This window comes from Apteryx mantelli, chromosome 1, assembly GCF_036417845.1.
Source record: "Apteryx mantelli isolate bAptMan1 chromosome 1, bAptMan1.hap1, whole genome shotgun sequence".
Lineage (NCBI taxonomy): Eukaryota > Metazoa > Chordata > Aves > Apterygiformes > Apterygidae > Apteryx > Apteryx mantelli.
The window spans coordinates 2,911,425-2,936,239 of NC_089978.1; the positions used below are offsets into that span (position 1 = coordinate 2,911,425).

The window sequence follows — 24,815 nt, forward strand, 5'->3', positions numbered from 1 at the left end:
CAAAAGCCGTTGGTGATAACGCTTGTAAAACGTTCGTTCTTGTTACTCATTTGAATCTCCACTTAAAGGCTAACTGGTCTAAAGATCACTGACCTGCAAAAAGCTAACATACGACACAGACAGAGGTACAGAGCAGACGTACAGACTCCATCCGTGCAGTGGTACTTCTGTGAGAGTTGTCCTATAACATCCTCCCATTAAGGTAAGGGTACTAGACAACTTAAGAGTTCCTGGATTAAAAAGTCGCATGCTGCAAGTGCTTTTATTTTACCTGCAATCCTTTAATACCGTTTTCTTCCTTCACTCCCTCTTTTTTATTTTTTTTAGGGAGGAGGGGGTGTTCGGTCAAAAAAAGTGCTTGGTCAGTCCACAGCACTTGGTCCTATTGACACCCCATCACTTTATGTTTCCGAGAGCTGCTTAAGCAGCAAACGAGATTTCTAGACTAGTCAAACAGGACCTCAACCACGCAAAGATGATACTGTTGCGATGAGATAAAGCTGTCGAACCTTCACCAGTAGTCATGGAAAAGCAGGCTTGAGAAAAATACGGATATGCTGTGACGAGCAACGTCTTGGTACTTCATTAAAACATCCAAGTTACGTGGCAGATGTAGTTTTGGACGCTGCTGCTAACTAAAGCCTAGACAATAAACCTTTGGAGGTGTTTTGCCTATTTAATATATGCACTGACAGTGAAACACGTAGAAGACTTGAGTCAGGTGTACACCAGGAAACTATAAGACACAGAGCTTTCTGAACTGGCTTTTCCGTGCTTAACAGGGCTGAATGGTTATTTATCTTCCACGCTTGGAAGACAGTATCTGCACACATATATACTATAAATCAGCAGCTTACTTACGGTAAACACAGCCCAGGAAAGAGCAGAATGGCCTCCACCATGTAACAGCAGCAAGACAGGCCCCTCCGATCCGCTTTTGTAAATTCGAAAAGTGTATGAACAGTTAAGGACATTTCATGAAGTTACTTGAAACAAGTTATTGAGTTTAATACATTCTGGAGTCTCCAACATGCTCAATAGTATTTCATTTCTACCCTTGCCTAAACAAGGCCTCATTTCGGCCTCTGATCAACCAGTATGTGCAAGTATAAAGCAGGTTAAGTTTTGCTCAGGTTAATTTTCACAAGTTGTCTTCCTACCACCCAGGTCTCCTCCTCCTTGTCACCTGTACATCTTCTGCCCACACCCATTTTCCCCTGTGCACAACAGTGAATCAAACAACTAAGAGAAAAATCAAAGCAGTAGCAGCACATACTTTGAAGCACGCAATTTTCATTCACACGTATTTTCCTATTATATCCAGGAAAACACGTCAGACAAACCTGTAACCACGATTCTTAGGGCAATACAATTACTCTCTGGAATATACACCAGTAAAGAAGCTTGACTAAGGTACATGAGGTCACCTTACAGTATAGAGACGTGGAAAAATGAGTTAAACCATCACCAAAACCAGCGTCACTTAGGGAAGGGCACAGAACTGGGAGTCACGATATCCGTGTTCGCTTCCCGCAGCTGTGATGAAGAGATGAGACAAGTCACTTCACCCCCTTCCACGGTTCTCCTTGTGTTCTCGGAGTAGATTATAACCTCTTCAGAAAAGGGATTCTCTTTTCCACCGTGGACAAATCTACCTGTGCTAGCGGAGCTTCCCGGCCAAGCTGTTCATTCTTCCGCTCAATACTGCAGGGCCCTTTGGAGCTGCTAGTCGTGAACAGTTCACGCGGGTGCTCTCGAAGGCATTTCGGTTACAGTGAGCTGTGTCAGCTCCAGCAGCGCAATCAGCCGGAGTTCGTTCACACGAGGAAGATCTCATGGAGCTGCAACAGTACAGCGGGCAATAACTCCATTCCTTAATTCAGCTGTTTCCACAGTACACATCTGCCTAAAACCTATCCGGCAGGAGCCTAAACTTCTGTTAAAGGTGATGAGGTGCAGCTGTAACACAATAAATCCCAAAGAAGCAAGACTCGCTGAAGATGCTTATGTACATCGCCCATCCAAAAAGGTCTGTTATGCTTTTTAAGTCATTATTTATGAAGCCTCACAGGTGTGCGTGACAGGTTACAAAGGCAGACAAGGCGCGAATCATGAAAAATTCACAGGATCACTTGGACAAGCGCAGTTGCTGAGAGCAGAGAAGAACGACAAGCTGAGCGAAACAACCAGGAGAGAGAATTGTTCTCATTTTAAAGCATCACGTGCTACTGGCATTAGAGAAATAATTAATAACTCAAAATTTGGGGTTGACATAGTTTGAAATTTGCTTTTTTTAATGGCCGAGCTAGGATATGCATGCTTAAAAACTATGTAAACTATGTAAACTACAAGGTTGTGTAATTTAAAAACCAGTAGGAAAAACTGATTCATTTTGCAATTAAATATGGCAAGAATTTTTATGAATGCTTCTTTGCATGCCTGCAACGCGCTCCAGGAAGAGTTCTGAAGATATTTACACAGGTCAGTGAATTAAAAAAACTGAGGTGTAGAGCTGTTTAGCAAAGCTCACACAGAAGGAGATGACTGACAGAGCCAGAAACTGAAGCCTGGTTCTTCGTCCCTGATCCCGCACAGTAGCTCCCTTCACGAGAGCTGCCAGGGAGAAGAGCGCCGAGACAGCGAATGGCTTCGGCGATATGTTTGAAGGTGGGACAGATTTACTGCCTGGCTCCTAGGGAGGTCCAGAGCAGACAGTAAGGCAGGTCAGAAGACCTGGAAGCACTTCTCAAACCGTTTTTGTCAGAGCTCTGGGCAGAGCTGATGGGAAGTCTTGTCTCAGTCCCACGCTCAGCAAACGGCCTGGATAACAGCAGCTAGTAGGCGTACGCAGCATGCGTGAAGGGAACGCACAAAGCCATATGAAGGCATTTGCCCCAAACTCAGCACATCAAAGAGGACAGCAGCCATCAGCTGGATTAAACAGTACCTGGAAGACTTGGAGAAAGACTTACAAAGCGGAGTCGGCTTCAAAAGGAGCATTAAAGCAGCATGAAAATTTTTAATGTGGGGAGAAGACCTCGGAGTGGGAATAGCAGCAGTCAAAACCTGGTTTGACACGGCTAGAAGTCTCCCTGCTGGCACCACCACCTCCACCTGGACCAGAGAAGCCTCCATGTCCGCGCTCCAGTGAGTAGATGACAACACTCACACCACGAGCGTGCATACGTCACTCGCGGGGCGCTTTCTCACCTGCACGTGCATTAGCCGACGACGGGGAGCAGCACGGGTACGTGTAACCCGGAGCACCCACAGCTCCCACCTCGTAGGCAAGTGGGTGTAGGCAAGTAGAGGGATCCCGCATTCCTAGAAGAGGGCGCGTGGGCTTGCGCTTGTGCTTTGGGGTGCACATGACCATGGGCATGTTTGAGTGTGTGATGTGCGCGCAGGAATAGAACTTCTTGGAATTAGTCATAGAGGAGCATTTAGAAATTTGCAGGCGTTTATTAACTCTTCAAGTGTTTAGTGTTGATCCGATGCATTGCAGATATTGACCCTGAACATAGAGTTCACGGACTGCTGGTTAATTGTCATTAATAAAATCAATAAACAGCTTTGATCTTGATTTGGTTTAAAACTACATGAACTAAGCAGTTTCTCCCTGCAAAATGTATTATTCAGCTGTTGGAAACACTTGCTTGAATTAACATTTAATAAAGTAAGAAAGCAATACCAGGAATCAACCTTACTAGGTTTCTTTACCTTCTATAACATCTTAACTGTCAGCTGAGCAGCTGCAGCTTTGGTCACTGAAACTAATCCATGCAAAAGAAAAAAATTGGGGAAGGGAAGGTAGGAAGAGAAGAAATGCACGAAAGAGGTGAAGCAAACCCCAATAAACTCAAAAGACGCATGATACTACCCCAAGAAAATTTCAACCTGGAAAAAAAGGATATATCCTTGCCAGTTTCATTTTCTACCACAACATCTTCCATAGATTCAAAATATTGGTTCCAAAGCACCGGGGAAAAATCACGCTTTCTTCCAGGGCTGCAAGACAAAAAAAAAAGAAAATCAATAAGAAAGAGGTATTTTGAAGTCTTTCGTTTAAATTAACATACAGTGGTCATTACTGACATTTAGCACAATACGGCAATGTTACAAAATAGTTCAGGACTGGAAGCAAACGGTACGCAAGGGAAATTCCCTCTCGACTGCAATATTAGCCATTTCACATTCAGTAAGGCAATACCCTCCCCGTTCTGTTTTAAATGGTGTTGCTCCTATCGATTACAGAGACCTAGCGTAAGAGCGGCACACCGGACAAAAGCAAAGGCGTAGCTGGCCTGGTATCCCAGCCTGTCACAGCACTCAACAGCACACGCCAAGGAAAAAGAGTAAGAACGGGGCCAGTAGGCAGCGATGCTTTCCCAGCACAACCTCCCAACTTGCAATGAGCCACGGGTCAGCGGCTTCCGAAGTCAGAGTCGGGGAATCTTTTTATTTAATAGCCCTGTGCTACCCTTAAAGCAGGCCCGACGCTGATACGACTGGGAGCATTTCCGTGTCTGGAATGCAGGAAGTCATCCTAAATTTATGACTCAGCCCATGAATCACAATTTGAAAAGAAAAAAAAAAAAAAAGCAATATATCCCTCTCAGAAGTCACCTTGACACCACACGCTTGAAAAGTAAAGTGTCAGCTGTTTACGGAAGGTTACTACTAATCTAGCACAGGACAGAAGAAATTCCGCATCTGATAAAAAAAATAAAAATTAGCACTTGTTCGTGAGATTACAGCTTTCCTAGAAATCTCCTCTTTTAGCAGCATCTGATTTCTGTAAGAATTATCACCCAAAAAGAAAACCAAACTGCCCCAATCATTGAGGGGCTGATAGAGAAACCATGGAGAGAAAATTAAACTGAGGTTTACAGAAGGGTGCCTGCTTAGAAACATTGTTGGAAGCAGAATAAATTAAATCCGTCATATTTGAAGTTAACAGCAGCAAGTTTTAATTACAGCTCAGGTTTCCTGGAATCTATTGCAATGATTAAAACTTGAACGTGTTTGTAAACAAGTTCTAATATTAAAACTCTGTATACGGGGCAATGTCAGGACAGTGGAGAAGTACAAGATCAAGTAAATTCAGTCGAGGCTTCCACATCTGTACTGCCTCAGCTAAGTATAAGGACCATGAGACCATCACCACCACAAAGATCAATAAATGCTCCCCAAGCTGCCCTCCTTCCGTGTGCTTAGACCTACGCAGGCAAAACTACAATGACATCAAGCCATTGCCACATTATTTGACGGCTCAAGGAGACATGATGGGCACTCGAAAGTTAGGAAAGAGCCCAAGTTATTTTTCCAATAATTTCCAGGTTAGTTTCTGTAATTCCTTTAAAAGCCATAATCCATCCACATAGAAACACTGCTTTACCTTCATCAAAAAGAACAGGCAGGTAAAGTTTGGCCAACAACATTCCAGTCACTGGAGACTCCTGGATGCCAAAATATCTAGCACAAACTAGGGAACTAAGGCCCAGAAGCAAGATTTCTTTATCTGTCACATCATTTGCCAAACACTGATGAAAGGGCGCTATGCAGGAAAACCGTAATGGTGGACGCTGGGGGAAGAGAAGGTGCTTTGGAGCAGGGCCAAAACTACAGCGTTGGAGAACAACTCGCATTACGATGAACAATCCAGACATCAGGGCTACCTGCGGAAGGACAACTCCCCGTCTATAAGCAAGGCGGAATGCCAATCTGCTTCGCATCTAATAACTACTTCTACCTGCGGTGGTTTCCTCCACGCTTGGACGAGCCTGTAGGGCACCTGGAGACAGTGATGGACTTGTGGAAGTCTTTCATCCAGCCTGCAAGCCACTGGTCTGCAGAGCCGTCAGGCGTAGTCCTTTATAAGACATATATACAAGCCGTCCTCCCAGAGCGCTTGGCTCAGGCCACCCAACAGGTCACTACAGCTCCCTAAATCTTTATCTTCTCCTACCTAGGGAAGCAAGGTCCCACTTTCCACGGTCAACAGCTACAGCATCCTTTTGTGCAAGCTGGCACCTTCCTGCCAGTGCTCTGCAGACCCAGGGAATAAGACCTGAACGGAGGCAGTAAAACCAGGCCTGGTTTTCCCAGCAGCACATTTCCAAAACATGAATCACAGGCTTTATTCCTCATACGCAGAGAGACTCATCTCCTCTTTATAATAAGGCCAATTTCTGCTGCAATCTCTTGACAGGTGCATCACAAGACACTGCAATAAATGATGCCTTAAATTAGCCATTCCTCTGGTGCTAATATCCGGTTGTATCCAGCACCTTAGGGAACACGATTCCCCATAAAGTAATGGGTGAATGTAGAAGACCGGACATTACATAATCTGGGACTCTCGAAGGTGCCCGGTTGATAAACCAAATTTTCTTTTTCTTTTTTTTTTAAACTTCAATCAAAAGGTGCAGCTGTGCCCTCTCCTCGTATCCCCATTCCTAATGAAAGGCTCCGCAATCAGAGTTTTCCTGATGACTCAGTTGATGCAAAATCTGTTTCTCAGGCTTATATTCACTCAGTAAGGCTAAAAGGGTAGTGCTTAATTTTGGCAGTGACATAATCAGGCTAGATTCAAGCCCAGCATACAGGATGAGTAACAGTGCACCATTTTAACAGGCTTTTTGCACTTGAATTCTTCTGGGGGAGGCAATCAGCACAGAATATTAAGAGCAGGCATGGGTGTGGGGGGTGAAAGACCTTCTCAGAAGAAAATCTTCTCTGTTGAAGAAGTTTCTCCAGAATTCTCTGCTTCCTTAAAGAAACAGAAAAGAACAGAGAAAGCAGCTCTTTGATTTTGTAGAAATAAAACCATTCCCCCTGATATTCCTAGAATATGAAACATAAACCATCCACCCCCTGAATGTTTCAAATTCACTTCTGTGGGTTTCCAGACTTCAGTATTGTTCTTGTCAAGCTTCAATTAAACGAGACGTCACACACCTACGTAAATCCAGAAAATATTAATCCTTTCCAGCGTCTCAGCTTAATCTCATTTTCTGAGTAGATAAAAAAAAAAAAAATCACATTCATATCTTCATCTCTCAAAGGATGCTGTAGATCAAGAAGAACAGAGCAATATGATACACGCAGAGATGACAAGTCATCGTAATATTGGCAAGAACCAAGCACACCTGCATAGGTGTCCAAGTATTCAAGGAAGAGAGAGACAACATTTGCCAAGATGTCTAAGTAACATCCTGCTAGGGGGGAAGAAGAAGGCACTCCCACTGCAGATTAAGATCCAAAAAAGCAACTAATGCTGATTTTGATAAGCAAGAACTTGCTAGGAATTACAGCGAACTCATATTATCGATAAAGCTTCAAGCTGCCTCACTTACGATTGCGTTATCTTCTAGGAGCCCAAGAACCGACATAACAAGAGATAGCAAAGGTCCGTGCAGTTCTGTAACCCATCACCAAGAGATACCAGCACAGCGAGTGAGAAAGGCTGCGAGTAGGCAACAGCGTACGACAGGCCTCCAACTTCTCGCTGTAATCAGGATGGGGATCTCCCGGGGCTGCATCCTCAGCACCGCGTTACACTAATGGAGGGTAATTTCCATTAGCTATTCACATAAAATATGAGTCAGCTCCAGCCAGAGCTACTTTCACAACATCTGTGACGACGAGTGCCACAATTTAATTACGCTTGGAGCAAAAAGGAGTACTTCTGTTTGCTTTTAAGCCCACCACACAATAGTTGCCTATTCTTTACAATATTAACGACTCTACCAATCTCTATCACACCGCCCTTGCGCAGCTATAGTTAGGATGTGCAGTTAATGACACCGAATCCCATCGGCCTTTTAAAATGCTGCATTTCAGTGCTATAAAACCTTTTTTTCAGCATGTTACAGCTGGTTTTTGGTTCGAGCGTCCTGTATAAATCCGCTTGATCAGCAAATATCGTCATCCCCCTAGTTGTATCCTTTCCCAGATAATCCATAAATCTGGTAAACAGCGGGAACTTACCGGTAACCTCCCTTTCATCGTGAGAACAGAAAGTTTGTTCCTAACTCCTTGTTTCCTAGCAGATAACTAGTTACTAACGATGGGATGATCCTCCTTCTTACCCCATGACACCTCAGACTTAAATTAGAAAGGCTCTCAAAGGAAAAAGAGGTAAGTGGTATTTCCTACACTTAGGAGAGGAGCAGAACATGGGCCAACCTTGATGTAAGCTGGTGACTGGTGTTACGTAAGGTGAAGAGTTTTGGTTGCGTGACCAATTAATCCACTTTTTCGGAAAGGACTTTGGAAAGGTATGGACAGCCTCTAACACAAGGGACAAGAGATCCAATATTCTAAGGGCCACGTTAACTTGTTGACTAACACAAGGACATTAAAGCAGTGTTACGTAGGAAGGATGAGGAAATCAAATGAACCTTCAACAGCGCAAGTCCCGGATATTTAGAATCAAAATTGAGCATAACAGAAGACCAGAAGCGAATTCTTCACAGTCACACACCAACGCTACAAGCCCAAGCTACAACAACGAGGAATTGGAGCTGCTTCAGTTGTTACCGAAGATCTTTGGCTCAGACGACTTCCCCGTCACAAGTGGCGATACCTATTTCAGAGCTGCTACTAATAAGCAGCAGATTTTTAAGCATTCAGGACTAGCAGAAGGAACATTTAGCAGAGCACTAACTAAATCAGCTACCAATAGCCAAGTTACACAGGAAGCGTTCATTAATCCTGCTTGGGCGAGAGGACTTTCTTTCCCAGCCCTACGTTCCTGCGACTCGGTGGCATACCCTATTAAGCGTAGGGAACTCTCTCTTGCAGGAGAGTTTCAATCTGAAAGATATATGATAGGAGTCTCGTTTGGCTAATAGCAAAACGTTCCCAGGTTTTTAAAATATAGCACACGACAATTTCTTCATACAGAAATGAAATACAACCAGTAGGGAGGAACTCTGCATTGCTCCTTTTCTGACCGACGAGGAACCGATCACAGAATTAACAAAAATAAAGTCACATCGCTAGGAACAGAGACAGAAGCCGCATTAACTGACCAGGGCACACTGACCTGTGAAGCGGAGTCTCCGGAAACAGGCAGTCAATCGGCTGACTACACCGTCCGAAGCGCGAGCGCGGCGCATGACTCTCAGACATCTAAAGGACGATCTCAAATCGCAGCACAGACTATGCTATTTCCGCGTAAGGCACTGGTGCCACCGTGTCTGGAATACTGTACCTATGGCTGGAGTCAATAATTCAAGGAGAAAACTGAAGCGGGGTCGAAGAATCACATAACTAAGGCTGGAAAACACGTCATGCAGCGAAAGACTTTAAGGAGCCTGATCTGCTTAAAAACAACGCCAGGAGTGACTTGGGGCGAGAGGTTGGGCAGGGCGAAGTGAGTTACTTTACCTCAGTTGCTCAGATTGAAGCTTTTTTTAGCCCATTTTTCCCCCTGTGTCTCTCAGGCAGATGTCCTCATGAGATCAGATAACCTGGAGACCTTGAAATCAGTCTCAAGCTTTTTAGGCTGACCCAGTGCAGCCCTTTCTCCTGGTAACTGGAGGCTTCTCCTTTCCAAGACTGAAATCACTGTAACGCAGAATAAACCTGCGCTGCTAGTGAAGAAGACATCCCCTTCCTTCCCCATTCCTCCAGATTTAACTGCTCCAGGTCAACAGGTCCAGCTGACAACAAAAATAGTTTTCAACTGAATCTGTTCTCCAGCTGGCCACCTGCGAGGCCACCCAAACACGGTACAACGGAGAAGATGAAAACGAGTGGCGGGATGGCAGGAGGGAGGTTTGCTCCTTTCGGCAGCTGCGCAAATCCATGCAGGATGGGCCCAATCAGGTAGGCACGGTCTGAAGCTCCTCAAGCCGCCGTGGACTGAAACGGTTTAAATTTTGCTCTGTTTTACAAGAGCTGTCCGTAATTCCTAAGCAAGAGTGAAAGCAGACTGGTCAATTCTCCACCTCGCTAGGAGAAAAACTGAACGGGAAATAAAACTAGAAGAACAAGGGCACAAGCAAAAGACTGACGAGTATTTTATACCTCCTTCCACCGCTGTTCCTGGCAGCAAAGGTCCAACTGCTACAACTCTCAAAGAGCAGGTGGTCAGAAGCTGCTAAAAAGACAGATCCTTGAGGAAGAGCAAGGAAGAGCGATGCAGTAGGAACCCATGAGATCAGAGCCGAGCCCTTCCCTGGGAACTTGGCACTCTCTACTTCTTGTCACACTGTTTGATTTAGAAGTATTAGCAAATACCTCAAAAATCCAGCTTAATAAGAGCTAACGACGCCAGCGAAAACGTTAGCAGTTCTGTGTCAGATATAGGAAATATCGGTGAACAACAAATACTAGAACTCCTAATGTTTGCAGGGGAATTAGAGCAGAAAGCGAAGAGGACCTGGGAGTTGAAACCTGTTGTCACCTCTGATGCAAACATTTGCGGATTGCAATTTAAAGCAAAATACTTGCTTCCAAACGATGCTTGGGAGAGCCTAGGAGACCTCCGATTTCATAGTGAGCCCCTAAAAGGGTAAGAATAAACATGCAGTTCTCCACAAAATGTCCGGTGTCTCAGCACAAGGCTGAGCAATGGCTGATTTTTAAAGAAACATTGGTGTCTGAACCACACAGAGCAATCGCAGCACAGCACTGAAGAAAATGCACTAGAGCACGATTTGGTTCTGAAGGAAAAAAAACACGAGTATCTTCAATTTATTATTCTTCTAGAGCTTCTTTTTTTTCAGCGATACATCAACACACATTCAAAATTAGAAGCGAGCCCAGTAAACAGCAGCTGTGATTTTGCACCTTCCTATGCCGAAGCAACATTTTGCTGACCAAATATTTAAACTGACAGAACTAATTACCGCTTTTTAAAGTAGCCGGCAGACCAAAACAGAAACGGATCCAACATAAGAACTTTTTTTTAGAATGATCTTGCAACTCCATTCCAGGCGACTAACTGTATTAAACTAGAATCACAAAACAAATTCTGGGCACTGTCTACAGCTAATTTTATCCTATTGTGCAGCTCGTCCTCTTCAGCGCGTAAGGAAAACGTGCACGTACTGCAAGCGAGCCCCGAGCGACAGGAGCCCACGTGGATTGACTTAAATAAAACCCATTTTGCTCACCAATCTCCAGAGGGGCTTGCTTTCAGTTATTTTCTTACAGGAAAGTTGTACCCAACACGGAGAACCATGTTCGGATGCATTTTTTTTTCTGCTGACCTAGAGAACATGTTTACAACTATTTAAGCAATGATCGAACTTAACATACGTGATTCAAGAGAGTTAATTCTTGTGCCGTATTTGAACCTGACCAACAAGGCATATCAAATATAATCTAGTATGCAAGAACTGCTATGCCTGGCAAGTTGTATTTTAAAAGCCTAAAAATTGACAAAAATGATATTTTAAAGTCTGCCTTAAATATACTGAATACATCAATTGTTTCTTTATAAAAAAAGTTTCAGGAAAAGCTGTTTTAAAAGGGAGACATTAGTTGTCATCATTGAATTAAACAGATGAGATCCAATCATGCCCTTTCAGATAATGAAAAGATCTTAGGACATCGTGCACAATTTTTATTCGCAGATGGGAACAGAAATGGAAACTCTTCCGCATTTTCAACTCCCATTTGGATTCTCAACTCTTGAATAAGCTAGCTCTATAAGCAAACCGGTGAAAAACTTAAAATATAAAAAGGTCTGCACCCGCAGGAGCTGTTACAGCTGTCAGGAGCCGGTTCCATAGCTCTTGGTCCTTCTGCTTAACTAGTGATTTTATAAACTCCATTATTTGGTTTTCTCAAAGCATTCTGACCATAAAGTTCGACTTTATTTCCCTTTCAACGGAGTGATTCAGATTAAGGCCTTAATATACGTGGTCCCTTTCAAATGCGGTTGTAGACAGATTTGCTCCTTAAAATAAAAAATAGACACTTAAAAATGAACTTTAAGCTCCTCTCACTTGTGCGATTTTCACGTACAGCATGAGCCAAAGAGTGGCACCATCTTCCTTCCAAAAAAAATGTCTTGCGATAACGTTGTTCGATTCAGCTGAACAATTCGGAGAGCACTTAAACACAAATAAAGGCAGGAGAGCGCTAAGCTGGCAGAAGAGGGCATTTCTGGAACAGTGCACGCGCACGTGCGCGTTTGCACGTGGGAGGGGGGTCGTCATTCAGGGGAAGCCAGGTAGCTGAAATCCGTGCAATGTGCTGTGAAATAGGAAGAAATTCAAGCGTACGGCTCGTAGCACTGCAAAAGCCTGTGAAAACTATGTTGCAGCAGCCATTTTAACTATTCGTTGGAAAACAGCAAAACTGGAAGTGGAAAAAGAAAAAAAAAAAGCCTATTCTCGCCTATTTGAATGCAGTGGTAGGTGGCATTTTATTAGGAACTACCGAAATACATATCAACCTCTGAACAACATACTAGAAAAAGCTATAAAACCTGATTTTGCTTAAAAACCCCTCAACACAAACGGCAGAAAGCCTCCTCGCAAAATGGATGATCTCCAAGTGCGTTTGGAAGTGACGCACTGACGAAAGCGTCCTGCCGCTCTCGAGTTGCCTTTCCAGTCAAGGGCGACCGGAGCTTGAGAAATCTCAGCGCTGCACTAAATTACGTTTCTGCTTGCCTAGAGCAACGGCCCTCGCTCCACCCTCGGCTTCTTCCGACCTGCTTTCGACCACACACCGCAGCGTTGCGTCTGACACGGCTCGTCTGGTCGCTTAACAAAAAACAACAACAGAACAGAACAACAACGCGCTCCAGACCGGGAACTGCTGGGTACCAAGCGAAGGGGTTAGCTGTGAAAAAAAAATCAACTTACCAGCACTGCTGGATGTTAAGTCTAAACACATTTTAATGGACCTGCTCCCAAGTCAAGAAATTCCTTAGAAATAAAATCGTTTTGGAAATAAAAGATGCTTAAAACAGTAAATAAATGTTTCGTTAAATCTCTGATTTAATTGCTTTTGTTCCCAATAAAAGCAGGGCTTATTTTAAAAGCCTCTTTCAGTATAGCCAGGTACATTTGCCAGTGCTATTTGTATGTGGCATTTTTTTCTTCTTCTGTATAATCATATTCTCTGCTGTTGGCCTGCCTAGAAAATCTTGCACTTAGGTGGACTGAACCGCATCTTACCAAGGCAGGTGTAAGCCCACTGGGACATATGAACGAAGTTATCATCTGTAAAGGCACAGAAATAAACTTGGCAGTTCACGTGGCGCGTGAAAGCTTCTGCTGAAGTTTGATGTCCAGGTTTGGGCATCGCTGTCCAAAAGCAAAGCTGACCACTTGATCTTAAGGAAAGATAGAGACCTTGGAGGGGAAAAAAAGGCTAAAGGACAGGGTGTTTAGTCTACAGACTAACAAAGTTCATAAGCAAGGGGCTGGAAGACCCACATCCAGCCAGCCTCATCTTCTATGAGCTTCATCGGCAACGAGAGACGGAAATAAATGAAACCATCGCAAAACCGTAGGTTGACGACTTAGACCCCCCCACGCAGCCCTGACATTTGAAAGCGCTGACCAAAACACTGAGCCAAAGCCTCTGCTACACCACTAGCACCAGAATTCATTACCCATGCGACTTTCGGACAAGTGCCGGAGCTCTCGGATGTGCAATCCTACCCACGCGGAAGGATATTCAATACGTACGTAACAAGCCACTTGGCTACCCTGCAAAATCAGCTTTCCAACTCTCCTCCGCTACAACAGCCAAGAAGAACAACTTGTACGGGGTACAACAGTTTCACGTCACCGTTACTCTTACTTCGCTGTGTCCGTACGCAAGTTTTGGTGGACTCCTCCATTACGCTCGAGTCGCCAGTCTCTCAGGAAGAGGCCGCTTGTGTGAGACGTGCAGCGCCTAGCACAACAGGAGCATCTCCCGTAAAGGGAGTTAACTTGATGTTATCGCAGCAAATTAAAAAAAATACAACAGCACTGTGCAACTACAGCATGATCACGAACTCCTAAGGGGAAGGATGCTGGAATTCGTGGTCCTTAACCACGACATCAGATTTCGTATCAATTAAAAGGTGTTTGAAAGGGGGGGGATGGTTTATAGCATCACAGAACAACAGAAAACAAACTTCTCTTCACAGTCATTTCCCTTCCTCGCAGAAGACATTCAAAACTCCTCCGAAGACAGGAAATACAGGAAGCATTACATAAATAACTATATGGGATTGCTATCAAGAAACCCTACACAAACATAAATATTACCAACCTGAAGAAACACCCCACAGACATACATCGTAAAATCCATTTAAAAAAATCTCTAAAAGGGCTCAGTTGTAAATTGAGTGTTTACCTGTGATGAATAAGCGAAGAAAGCGGCATCAAGGGGGCTTTGCCAGCACCTCATTAAGTTAGCGCTCAATAGCCTTTATTTCTGTCTGTTTTACTAATAAAAATCGTCACGAGAATGGATTTTCAGAAACTACAACGCTGACGCGGAGAACATACCCACAGCGTAGCAACGTTTTGCAGGAACCCAGCTAATGGGAAGCACAAGAACACCACCATTAGAACGACACCGGCTCCTTTAGCCTGCTGATTCCGAGATTTTGCAGCGGATCCCCCCGTGCCGCACGAAATTCATTTCTGATACTTTAATCATCATCGCTGCGGAGACACCTGCCTTCAGGAAATAGCCAACAGGAGCTGACAGCAGCAGTAAGGCAAATTGCAAATTGATTTTCCTCCCGTTTAAGGCCACCTTAACGCCAGTGTTGTAGGTTTTTAAATTTATTATTAAATTATGACAGCATCCCTAACTGAATGAGCAATGTGACATGTTTATCTATAGTGCCACAGGTGTAGGCACTGCTTTTGTGGAAGGAATTACACAGGGTGCCTGACAGCTTGCAGTCTATGAAACCAGTGTAAAGTACATTGAGTCTCACACAAAACAGCCGTGCAGGATGAGGCTCTGAGTCAAACCGGATCAAACAAGAGGGAGAAATGAAAACTTTAACAGAAAAATTCTGTGTTTGCCAGGCTTTGCACAACATAAGGGCTTGCTCTGTTATTTCTGTTTTAAATATGGTTTGATTATGCCGGGTCCGTTTATAATATTAAACCTAGTTTGGCATGTACCGCGTAACCTTCACAACGCTCCTGTGAAATACAAGCCTCTTCGCAACACCAACAGGAAAGCGCGTGGTTTAGTGACTTGCTCACAACCCCAAGGTTCAGCACAACTTTGGGAAACCGAACCCAGGAGTCCCAACTCTCAGTTTCAGATAACCGAGAGATCCAGCGCCTCTCCTGCAGAGCTGATAGCAACCCTGAGAGAGAGCAATCCCCTCTGAAAGTCATTCAAAACTGCTCCTTTTAATTTCTACGCTTGTACTAACAGCACAAATTAATCCTTAAACATGACGTTTTTGCTTAGGCTTAAAGCCATGCCATTAAACACTTAAATGAAGCTTAGTCTTAAAGTGAATCACCACAAAAAGTCTTTGATGAAGATTTGTTAGTATTAGTCCATACACTAACTACATCAATCATATTGCATCCATCCAAACATAGTATTAAGCATCTAATGCAAAAGAAATTTTAAAACTATGCTTTAAAGGAGAGGAGAAGCAGCTGTCACTAGGATGCCCTCTCCCATCCACAAATACCCAAACATTTTATTTCAGTCACAGTGGAGTAGCTGTCTTTTTCATTATTTCTTTTAGTTATCTGATTTCATGCATCAGGGCAAAGGAGATTTCCTGTAGGAATTGTAGGATATTTTTATCTTCTAAATAGAGCACTTCATATCATCAGGAAGAGTGCAGAGCACACCCGGACCTCGCAGACGCCAGCTCTCAAACACAGAGGACGGCACTGCCCTGAAGAATCAGCGCCTGGTCTTTCGCCATGATTCAGATCTCGGATTTCACGTTGTAAGAATCATCTCGGTATGGAAAGTCATGCATCCCTGAAAATGCATTTTCTCCCAATTTAGTAAGATGTCCTTTGCTGCTGTCACTCTCCCCAAATCCACACTCTTCCCACTTCCACACAAGTCTGCCAGACTGGTCTGCGCAGCATCCTAAGGCTGCATCCCTCCTGCCGAGCCCAAGTCCCCATGATTCCTGCCAGTCTCCTTTTCTTCGCTCTGCCCACCGTAACTGCTCTCTGTACAACCCAGCCGTAGCTCTCCTGCAGGATCCTCTTGCAATTCTTCAACCACTACAAGGTACCTGTTTGGGATATAAGTTTCTCCACCACCCCCCTTGGAGATGAAATCACCCCTGCTCTTGAAAGTTGTCCTGTTTGCAACCCATTTTCTCCGCTAAAGAAGAAAGCTTTTGCCAAGGTTCTTCTTCAGAGTCAGCCCCTCTTTACTTCCCATCCACGCAGCTGAACGTATCTGCGATAAACACTGGCCAATCTTCTTCCCTCACATCTTCCAAAAGATGGTCTCCTGCCCGCTTAAAAGATTTGACATCCGTTTATTCTGTGCTGCCCTGTACTGGATCATCCCAGGTGAAATACCATCACCTGAGGTAGGCACACGCTTGGTACAGCTTCATGTAAGCTTCTGCTGCTCGGAAACGACATTTAAAGATACCTCTCTCCCTCAGTCCTGCTTTCACAGACTTTGAGGTGCCAGCCAGGCAGATCATCACAGACGGACCCTCCCTTCAAAGACAGATGGCAAAAGGACTCACAGAAAAGGGGTGTTAAAGGGGCAACGGGATGACCCAAGACATGTATCTTTATTGAGCTCTGTACTCAAGAAGAAGATATTGAGAAAGCTTCATGTTACCACACGTGCGATGAGTCTTGGGGACACAGCAGTAGGGGCAAGGCAGAGTCAGCGCAAAGGGGAGGCCCAGAGGGCCCCAAGTCCCGCTCCAACTCTGTACCGCACGTTCCCCATCAGGAGTCCGAGCCTATCCCAGCACCAGCCACCTTCTCCCAGCCCTGAGGATGCTCTTCTTGCAGCAAGACCGTCGCCCGTCTCCTTGGCACGGAGGCGGCCAGCCCAGGGGCTTGCTGGCCTCTCCCAGCACATCGCCCACCCGCCAGGGAGACCTGCCTCCCTGCTGGCCATCTCCAGTGGGCTGCCAGCCCCACACAGGGGTCCCCTTCCCCCCAGCCCCCCCAGCAACTAGCACCCACTTTCCTTCCCTTCTCCTGCCAATCCCCCCAAGGAATAAGCGTTCCTCCTGCAACAACAAGTTTCCTCTCTCCCCCAAGCAAGGGGCAGCCCCAGCCCCGCTACCCCAAACCCCCCCATCAAGGAGCACCTCCAACCCCCCTCAAAGCGCAGCCCCAACCTCCCTCACTGCAGAGAGCCCCCAAACCCAACCCGCTTCACGCAGAGCACCCCAAACCCCGACCTGCCTCAACGCGAGCATCCCACCCCCTCTACTGCCACCTCACAGCAAAGACCACCCCTTCCTCCCAAAAGCCCAGCAAGGAGCTTCCCCTTCCCCTCAAAAGCCCCCCCATTGGGAAACCACCCTCAAAAGTCACCCCCCCAACGGGCAACTCCCTCCTCAAAGCCGCCCCCCCAACGGGCAACTCCCCCCTCAAAGCCCTCTCCCAACGGGCAACTCCCCCCTCAAAGCCCCCCCCCCAACGGGCAACTCCCCCCCAAAACCCCCCCCCCCAACGGGCAACTCCCCCCTCAAAGCCCCCCCCAACGGGCAGCTCCCCCCCAAAAGCCCCCCCCCAACGGGCAGCTCCCCCCTCAAAACCTCCCCCCAACGGGCACCCTCTCCCCCCAAATCCCTCACCGACGAGCCCCCCCCCGCTAGCCCCCCCCTTCCCCTCCCCCCCCCGAGCTCCCCGTCCCCTCAGCGGCCCCCGCCCCTCCCCCACCTACCCCATGCGCATCTTGGAGCCAGACTGGCCGCCGCCGCCGGGCAAAGGGGGCCGCGGCGGGAGACGCCCCAGGTGGAGCTGCTTCTCCAGGGCCGACATGGCCGCGGACGGCGCGCAAGGACACAGCAGCAGCCCCCGAACCGGCCCCGCCGAGCGCCTCGGCCGCCGCCAACCCCCGCTCCGCTCCGCTCCGCTCCGCTCCGCTCTGCTCCTCTCCGCCCCGCCGGAAGAGCCCCTCCCCCCCGCGCCGCCGCGCGGCACCATGGGAAATGGAGTCCGCCGGGGCCAACACCGGAAGCGCCCTCCCGCGGCCTTCTGGGAAATGCAGTCCGCGCCTCCAAGGGGCATGGTGCGGGGGGGGGAGGGCCGCGGTGCATGACGGGAGGTGTAGTCCCGCCTCGGAGCCGCGCCGGAAGCGGCGCGCCGGGGCGGCGCGGTCCCGCCGAGGCGGCGGTTGCCGGGCAGCGGCGGGGCGCGATGAGGCAGAGGAGGCCGCAGGGGCTCGCCGCGAAGGCGGGCGGCTCGCGGCGGCGGCGAGGTGGGGTCCGGCGGGCTCCCCCGGGCGGGCAGGGCCACGGTGGTGGCGGTGGTGGCGGGCCCCGGCGGCGACGGTTGGGAGGGCGCCTCGGCGCGGCCTGCGGGCGCCGTGTGATCCTCGCTCCTTCCCCCTCCCGCAGGTACCGGCGACGCGCCCGCGCCCACCAGCCTGCCGCCGCTGGTGCGGGGCCCGCGGCGCTGCTTCCTCCGCTGCACCGTGGGCCGAGTGCTGTGGGCCCTCCGCCAGCCGCCCGCCGCCGTCCTCGTCCGCCTCCGGTGGTGGGGCGAGACCTCGGACGGGACCGTCTTCCAGCCGCAGAAGGGGGCGGCGGAGGCCTCGGCCCGCTACGCCGTCCGCTGCGGGCCGCGGCAGCTCGCTGCCTACCTCGCAGGTACCCCGCGCCTGCGACAAGCCGCTTAGCTCAGTCAGGCAGGAGCCGAGAAGCCCCTTGCTAAAAAACCGCAATTTCTCCTGGCGTAGAATAGCTTGGTTTAGGTCGCGTCCCCGTGCCGAAGGGCTTTGGGCTCTGCCCGCGATCGCTGCGGGATGTTAGTCGGGTTCGGGGCCCAGGGCTGCGAAATCCTGAGGCCTCCTGTAGTTTCCAGATCAGGCTCCAAGCTGATGACTTTTCGCATCATCGATATGTATGAAACACGTTGTGTTTCAGTGTTCTGAGGCTGTGAAGAGTAAAAACATACTCCGATGATCTTACGGTGTTATTAAGGTACTTATTTTCCTGAAAGGTCTGTGCTGCTTTAACTGGTAGCCTGGTGTCTAACCTATGTCCATAAAGCCTGTGTTTGCTGTCACCAGTCATAAGTAGTCCATATGTGACAGACTGGATATCTTCTACTTATTTATCATAATTTGTTATCGGTATGACCCTTCTTTATCTGCTGCCTCATGTCATAATTTCATAATACAGCATTATGTTAACTTTTTAGCATCTTTTTAACTGAACAGTTTTAATTAAGCTTTTATTCATAACAAGCCTTCCAAGTATGTTGTGTCAGAAGTTAGTTAATGAAATTTAACTGTTCGTAATTTTTGCAGATATGGGTGTGCTTGTCCTAGAAGTGATGACCAGACTTGACCGTCTCCCCATTGGCACTGTGCAGATTACGGGGCTGTCCCAGCTCTCTCCCAGCCATCCAATCAGCGGATTTTTCACCATAGTTTCACCAACATCTGATAAATTAGGAGAGCTGCAGGTAGTCCTTGAATCTTTGCTTGCTCTTAATTATCCTGTGTATTACTGCAACACTTCGGAGTATAGTCAGGTATCGGGATCAAGCTGTGTTGTGTGCACTGCAGACCTGGTTTATGCCCAAAAGATATTTATGGACTAAAGATAGGAAATAAATAATTACTGGCAGCGTTGATTGTTTTGTTTAGAAGGATATGTGGCAGCAGTGGTTCAACTTGACTAAGAAAGCTTGTAGACTCTACCATGAGGATGAGTTTTAACAGGGAATTTAAAAGTGGATACTCAGGTGGTTTTAATGTTTCTCCAGAGCCCTGCTGAGCTGAAATTGTACAAGATTTTGAGATGTGGGGTAAAGAAGATCTTGTTCTGTTTTGCAGCCCTGGCTCTAGATAATTTATGCTGACATAAATTTTTCACATTCTGTCTTTCAGGTGTCGCTAGTTTTAGAACCCCTGCCTGAAATGTATGACACCAGCAGCTCTATCCCAACCACGGATGCAAGTTTAGATATCGCTCCTTCCGCTCCCTCACAGCAATCCAGGCAAACAGGGGTGACGACTGCTGGCCAAGAGTCTCTTGACAATAGCAGAGCCACAACTCCCAGGTATCTTTCTTTTCCCTATGGTAAAATTCTGATTTATTTTGCCATTCACATCTTTTTTTTTAAGCAACGGCAATGCACTTGTGAGTTATGGAATGCTTGATTTCTTGATTGTGCTTTTTGCATGAAATTCAAAGCATTCAGTAATTAAGAGCTTAAAGGGACGGTTTCTTGTCTGAAATGTATTTGCGTCCTACGTTGACTTAATTCGAGCTGTGCTAGTTGATACGAGAGGTGCCACAATCTTTTGTGTACAACTGTCTGTCTGATGGTATGAGTGGAAGAAGGGGAGTCAGTAAAATAACGTGTTGCATTTCTTTTTGGAGTGAGTACTGAAGGGGAGCAGCTGCAGTGCTAGGGAGACCTTGAAGAGGTTTGAATCCTGTTACTGATCCACTTCAGTTGTTACTGAACTAATGTTTCATTTTTTAATAGAGGAAAAGACCGTTTGTTCTTTCAAGAGAATTCTGAAAACATAAAGGATATTTATTCTGCTTCTCGCCACCATCTGATCTTACCGGATGAACATTTAAAAGCGAATCCTTCAAATCAGCGAGTGTCGTTTCCCACAAGCGCCGATCCTGAAACACCTGCTAGAACAAACACGCGGGTGCTCTCTTTGCATAACCCGGCTACAAAAGACCTGCTTTCAGGTTTGTATACGCTTGGCATCATGCTTTAGATGGCGCATCAAATAGATCCTGATAATATTTCAGCTGCCCGTCTAGAGATACAGCTGGCAAAAGACTAAAGACTTGAGGAAAGAGCGATGCTTTGCACATTCTCGCTGTGTTGTTTGGAACAGATGAGTTATTTGTACAAGTCTGAGCGGGAGAGTTGATAGAGGATTGCTCTCGCTTACTCCCAGATATACTGTCCCTTTTATGATGTATAGCAAGCTTAATCTCTACTGTGTTAAGATCTCTTTATAACAGTAGAAAACAGAAGTTTCCTGACTGTAGCTGGCACATTAACTGTGTGTGCGCACGGCTTTTAAATGACATTCAAATGCTGAGATTTAATCCTTGCGCCTTTTTTTCAGCTCTTTTGGATCAAGGCAATAAACTCCGTGATGCCATGGTTGTTTCTGCAATGAAATCTACCCCGGACATGGAGATTGAACTGAATGAAGTGCCTCCTTCCCTAAAGACAGATGGGTTCAAAGCAAAAACAAAGTGAGTTTGGAAAGAGGAAAGTGAGCTTAAGTTCCAAACCATAAACTTCAAGTATTTTAGGATTCTTATTCAAATGGGAAATTAAATTCTTCATGTGAATACAAGCCTACATGTTGTAAATTGATTTAAATCATCATTTAGAATGCCTTGATTTAAATCATTGACTTTAATTTTTTTTTCTACGCTATATTTGTATCTAGTACATAGTTATTTGATAAGGAAATATTAACAATATTAAGTGTTTATAAGGAATAAGGGTATGATGAGGAATATAGTAAATTAAATGTTACTTGGTCACAGAGAACAGCTTTTCAAAGAAGTGTAAGTAATTAGTGGCATAAATTGAATACTTCTGCATATTCTAGTTTGAATGTCTCAGTGCCAAAATACCCATGAATACTTAAATCTATAACTGTGTTCTCAGAATTAGTGGTTGTTTTCCTCTTCTGTATAATCTTTATTAAGCAGATTGGAAAAAAACTTAGTTTTTGTGCCTTTTCAACGTGTAACTCGAATTTACTGTTTTGTACTGGATTGAATAAATGTTTTCACTTCAGTGAAACTGAAATTTAAAAGACAAAAGTATTCTTATGCAAGAGAAACTTGCAGCAGAACTGCACTATTACGGAAAGTTTTTGTGTACGTGCAGGTCAAGCTACAAACTGGAGAAGGCTGTACATAATCTTTGATTTTTATCTGTGCCCTGACTAAAATCTTGAACATACCAGAAATACTAATTATTTCTTCCTTTTACCGCTCTCTTTACTGCTATCACTGTTATCCAGGAGCCCCAAAAGCTTGAACTCGAATTTCGTGTCCGCTGCTGAAGATCCCCGTCTCTTCTCATCTGAAGTCTCAGGTCAGCAGTTTGACCTAAACTCTGAAGAGAGAGCGATACAGTTACTTTTGGGCAGGTGAGCGTGATACTGAGGGTTACTGCAAAATTCTCCTCCTTTGCTCAGTTAGTGCGGAAGAATGCTTCTTGACCCTGTGTGTTCTCCATGTTTCTGGAAATGTATAAGTGAATTGTATGTGGTGGAAGGAGGTTTTCTATACCTAAGCTTGCACGCAACTTTAATGCATGCCAAACTGCATAGCTCAAAGTTACCTGATGCGAAAATGATGTTGGAAAGGCTAATCACCATCTTTGATAAGACTTCTTGAGTTATTTTATAGCTGTATGTATTGCGTCCTCAAATGTTAAAAACTACATAAAACAAATATGATGTTTCCCTGAAGAACTTGCAGTCTCTAAGTTAAAAGTAGAGAGAACTGATAGTGATAGATCCTCCAAATATGAAAATGTCATTCTTCTATCTTTTTGTGAAGAGTAGCAAGAATGTAAGTGATGTTTGTATTGCCTCTATCTAAATCAGGGGTATGAAGTCTACAGCTTCGGTGTCAGATATGGCTATTTCAATTCATGTCGCGTCTCCCATGCTTACTTTTCCCCCTGTATTTTATTAGTGGATAACACTGAAATGTTTGCAGGTCACAGAATGGTTTTGAACTCATAGCACACAGAAAGCCTTTAAACCAAAAAAAACAAGCTCACTCCAAACTTGTGTTAAAGATACTTGTATATACTCAGACATAGTATGTTTTTTTGTTGTTTTTTTGGTTGTTTTTTTTTTTAAGTAAACTGTCCTTAAATATTACTGATTGCTAAAAAAGTTCCATAACTTAATAAGGTTACTTGTGAGTAGATATCATAGATAGATACTAATAGATATTTTTTACAGCGAGGGTGATCAGGCACTGCAACAGGTTGCCCAGAGATTTTGTAGAATCTCCGTCTTTGGAGATACTCAAAACGCAGCTCAACGTGATCCTGAGCAACCTGCTCCAGCTGACCCTGCTTTGAGCAGGGGAGTTGGACTAGATGATCCTCAGAGGTCCCTTCCGATCTCAAATATTCTGTGATTCTACGTATATGTATTTACACACTTTTTTTTTCCAGCAGGGGTTCAGAGATATCCTCACAGGGTTGATTAGCTTGGGCGCCGTGCTGCGCGAGCACAGTTCGGCTGTATGAAGAGACAGCATAGCACAAATTCAGCGTAGAATAAACACTGTTGTCAGAATTTACATGAAATTGTCTGCAGAACTCATGACGCTAAGTTATGTTTTTCTTCTCTTGTGTCCACAGTGTTGATTTATCTCCTGTGCACTGCTGGGACAGGACAGGTTCCCTTCTGGATTCTCTCTCTGTTGGGAGTGAGGTGTATGACAGTGAACTCAACGATCCTCATTACGACCAGAGTCTGCTGGAGAATCTTTTTTACACAGGTCCAGTAAGTGGCGAGCAAAAGATGCTTGATATGCAATCCCTAAAGTGAAGGAAAATCGGAAAAGCGCACATCAAGGAAAAAAAAGGCCTAAAGAGCTCGGTATTAATAAGCATTAAGTATCATATAGACACTTGTGAAAACATTGCTTACAAACAAATACTATTAAAAGAATGGTATAAAGGCTGTGAAGTTAGGCATTAAGTTTGGCAATTGCTAGGATTCAGCTGTCCATGAAGATTGAAAAATTTTGATGCCATTTGAATTATACAATCCACAAGTTTATTTTCTTTTTCCTGATTTATCATGACCATTATGTATCTTTCTTGACAGTGATATTGTTATCTTCATACTTTATGGGCATTATTTCTGTTTCAGAAATCTGATTCCAGTTTAAGTGATTTCCTCAGTGATGATGAGGGGAACTCTTCCAAAAAAGTAACCAAGACAAAAACTCTCAAGAAAGCTGATCCTACGAACCTTCAGGGTCCACAGAAGGAATCTAGTGCCTGTGATCAGGAGGTGAAGGAGACAGAAGTTAAACTCGGGTAAATAGTTACATTAGTGACTTGTTTTGCAGCATCTTGCTCATTATAAGTTACTATTGGCAAGAATTATGCTGTGTTTGCATGCTCTGTCATTATCACGCAATCTAATGAATAACCATTTTGAGGGATTTTTATAGCATCTCTGGGAATGACGGAACCCAGGAGTTGCTGTATGCTGTTGAAGAAACTATTTTAAGGAGATGTAATCTAGTTAAAAATCCTGAGTTTCATGAGTTGCCCCAAAATATAATAAGCTTAATAATAACACTTTCAACCAATAAAAAGCACCACGTATTCTGGGACCAAAATTATTGGTTTCTTTAGTGTTTTGCCTTTCCTCTAACTTGAGTGAGGAATAAAGTTCATCTTGTTTGTAGTTAGATACATTTTCAGCTTTTCATGTAATAATAAGGCCGTGCCTAAAATATCAGATTTGAAATGATGGTTCTTTTAATGCCAAATGTGTTTTAAAAGTCTGTAAAGAGAGCATATGGTCACACGTTTTGTTTGAAAGCCTCCAGGTATTTTACTTAATTTACAAAATGAAACCAGTAACGTTAGAGTTTCTTTTTCTCTCGTTTGCATTCAAACAATTCCCTGTATAAAGAATTCTGGATT

At 45.2% G+C, this 24,815-nt stretch overlaps 2 protein-coding genes across 2 annotated transcripts in view; one reads left to right on the plus strand and one right to left on the minus strand.

The window, feature by feature from the left end:
- The window catches only part of PPME1 (protein phosphatase methylesterase 1), a 30,385-nt gene extending 12,340 nt beyond the window's left edge, over positions 1-18,045 (minus strand). The window contains exons 1-3 of the mRNA XM_067307694.1: positions 17,842-18,045; positions 3,914-4,008; positions 862-953 (exon numbers count right to left, since the gene is read on the minus strand). Coding sequence (XP_067163795.1) covers positions 862-953; positions 3,914-4,008; positions 17,842-17,939 — 285 coding nt within the window. The 5' untranslated portion in view covers positions 17,940-18,045. The remainder of the gene's footprint in view (positions 1-861; positions 954-3,913; positions 4,009-17,841) is intronic.
- A 272-nt stretch (positions 18,046-18,317) lies between these two features.
- C2CD3 (C2 domain containing 3 centriole elongation regulator) overlaps positions 18,318-24,815 on the plus strand; it is a 40,105-nt gene continuing 33,607 nt past the window's right edge. The window contains exons 1-9 of the mRNA XM_067289533.1: positions 18,318-18,378; positions 18,518-18,769; positions 19,432-19,589; positions 20,017-20,189; positions 20,622-20,839; positions 21,229-21,361; positions 22,147-22,275; positions 23,511-23,655; positions 24,028-24,197. Coding sequence (XP_067145634.1) covers positions 18,318-18,378; positions 18,518-18,769; positions 19,432-19,589; positions 20,017-20,189; positions 20,622-20,839; positions 21,229-21,361; positions 22,147-22,275; positions 23,511-23,655; positions 24,028-24,197 — 1,439 coding nt within the window. The remainder of the gene's footprint in view (positions 18,379-18,517; positions 18,770-19,431; positions 19,590-20,016; positions 20,190-20,621; positions 20,840-21,228; positions 21,362-22,146; positions 22,276-23,510; positions 23,656-24,027; positions 24,198-24,815) is intronic.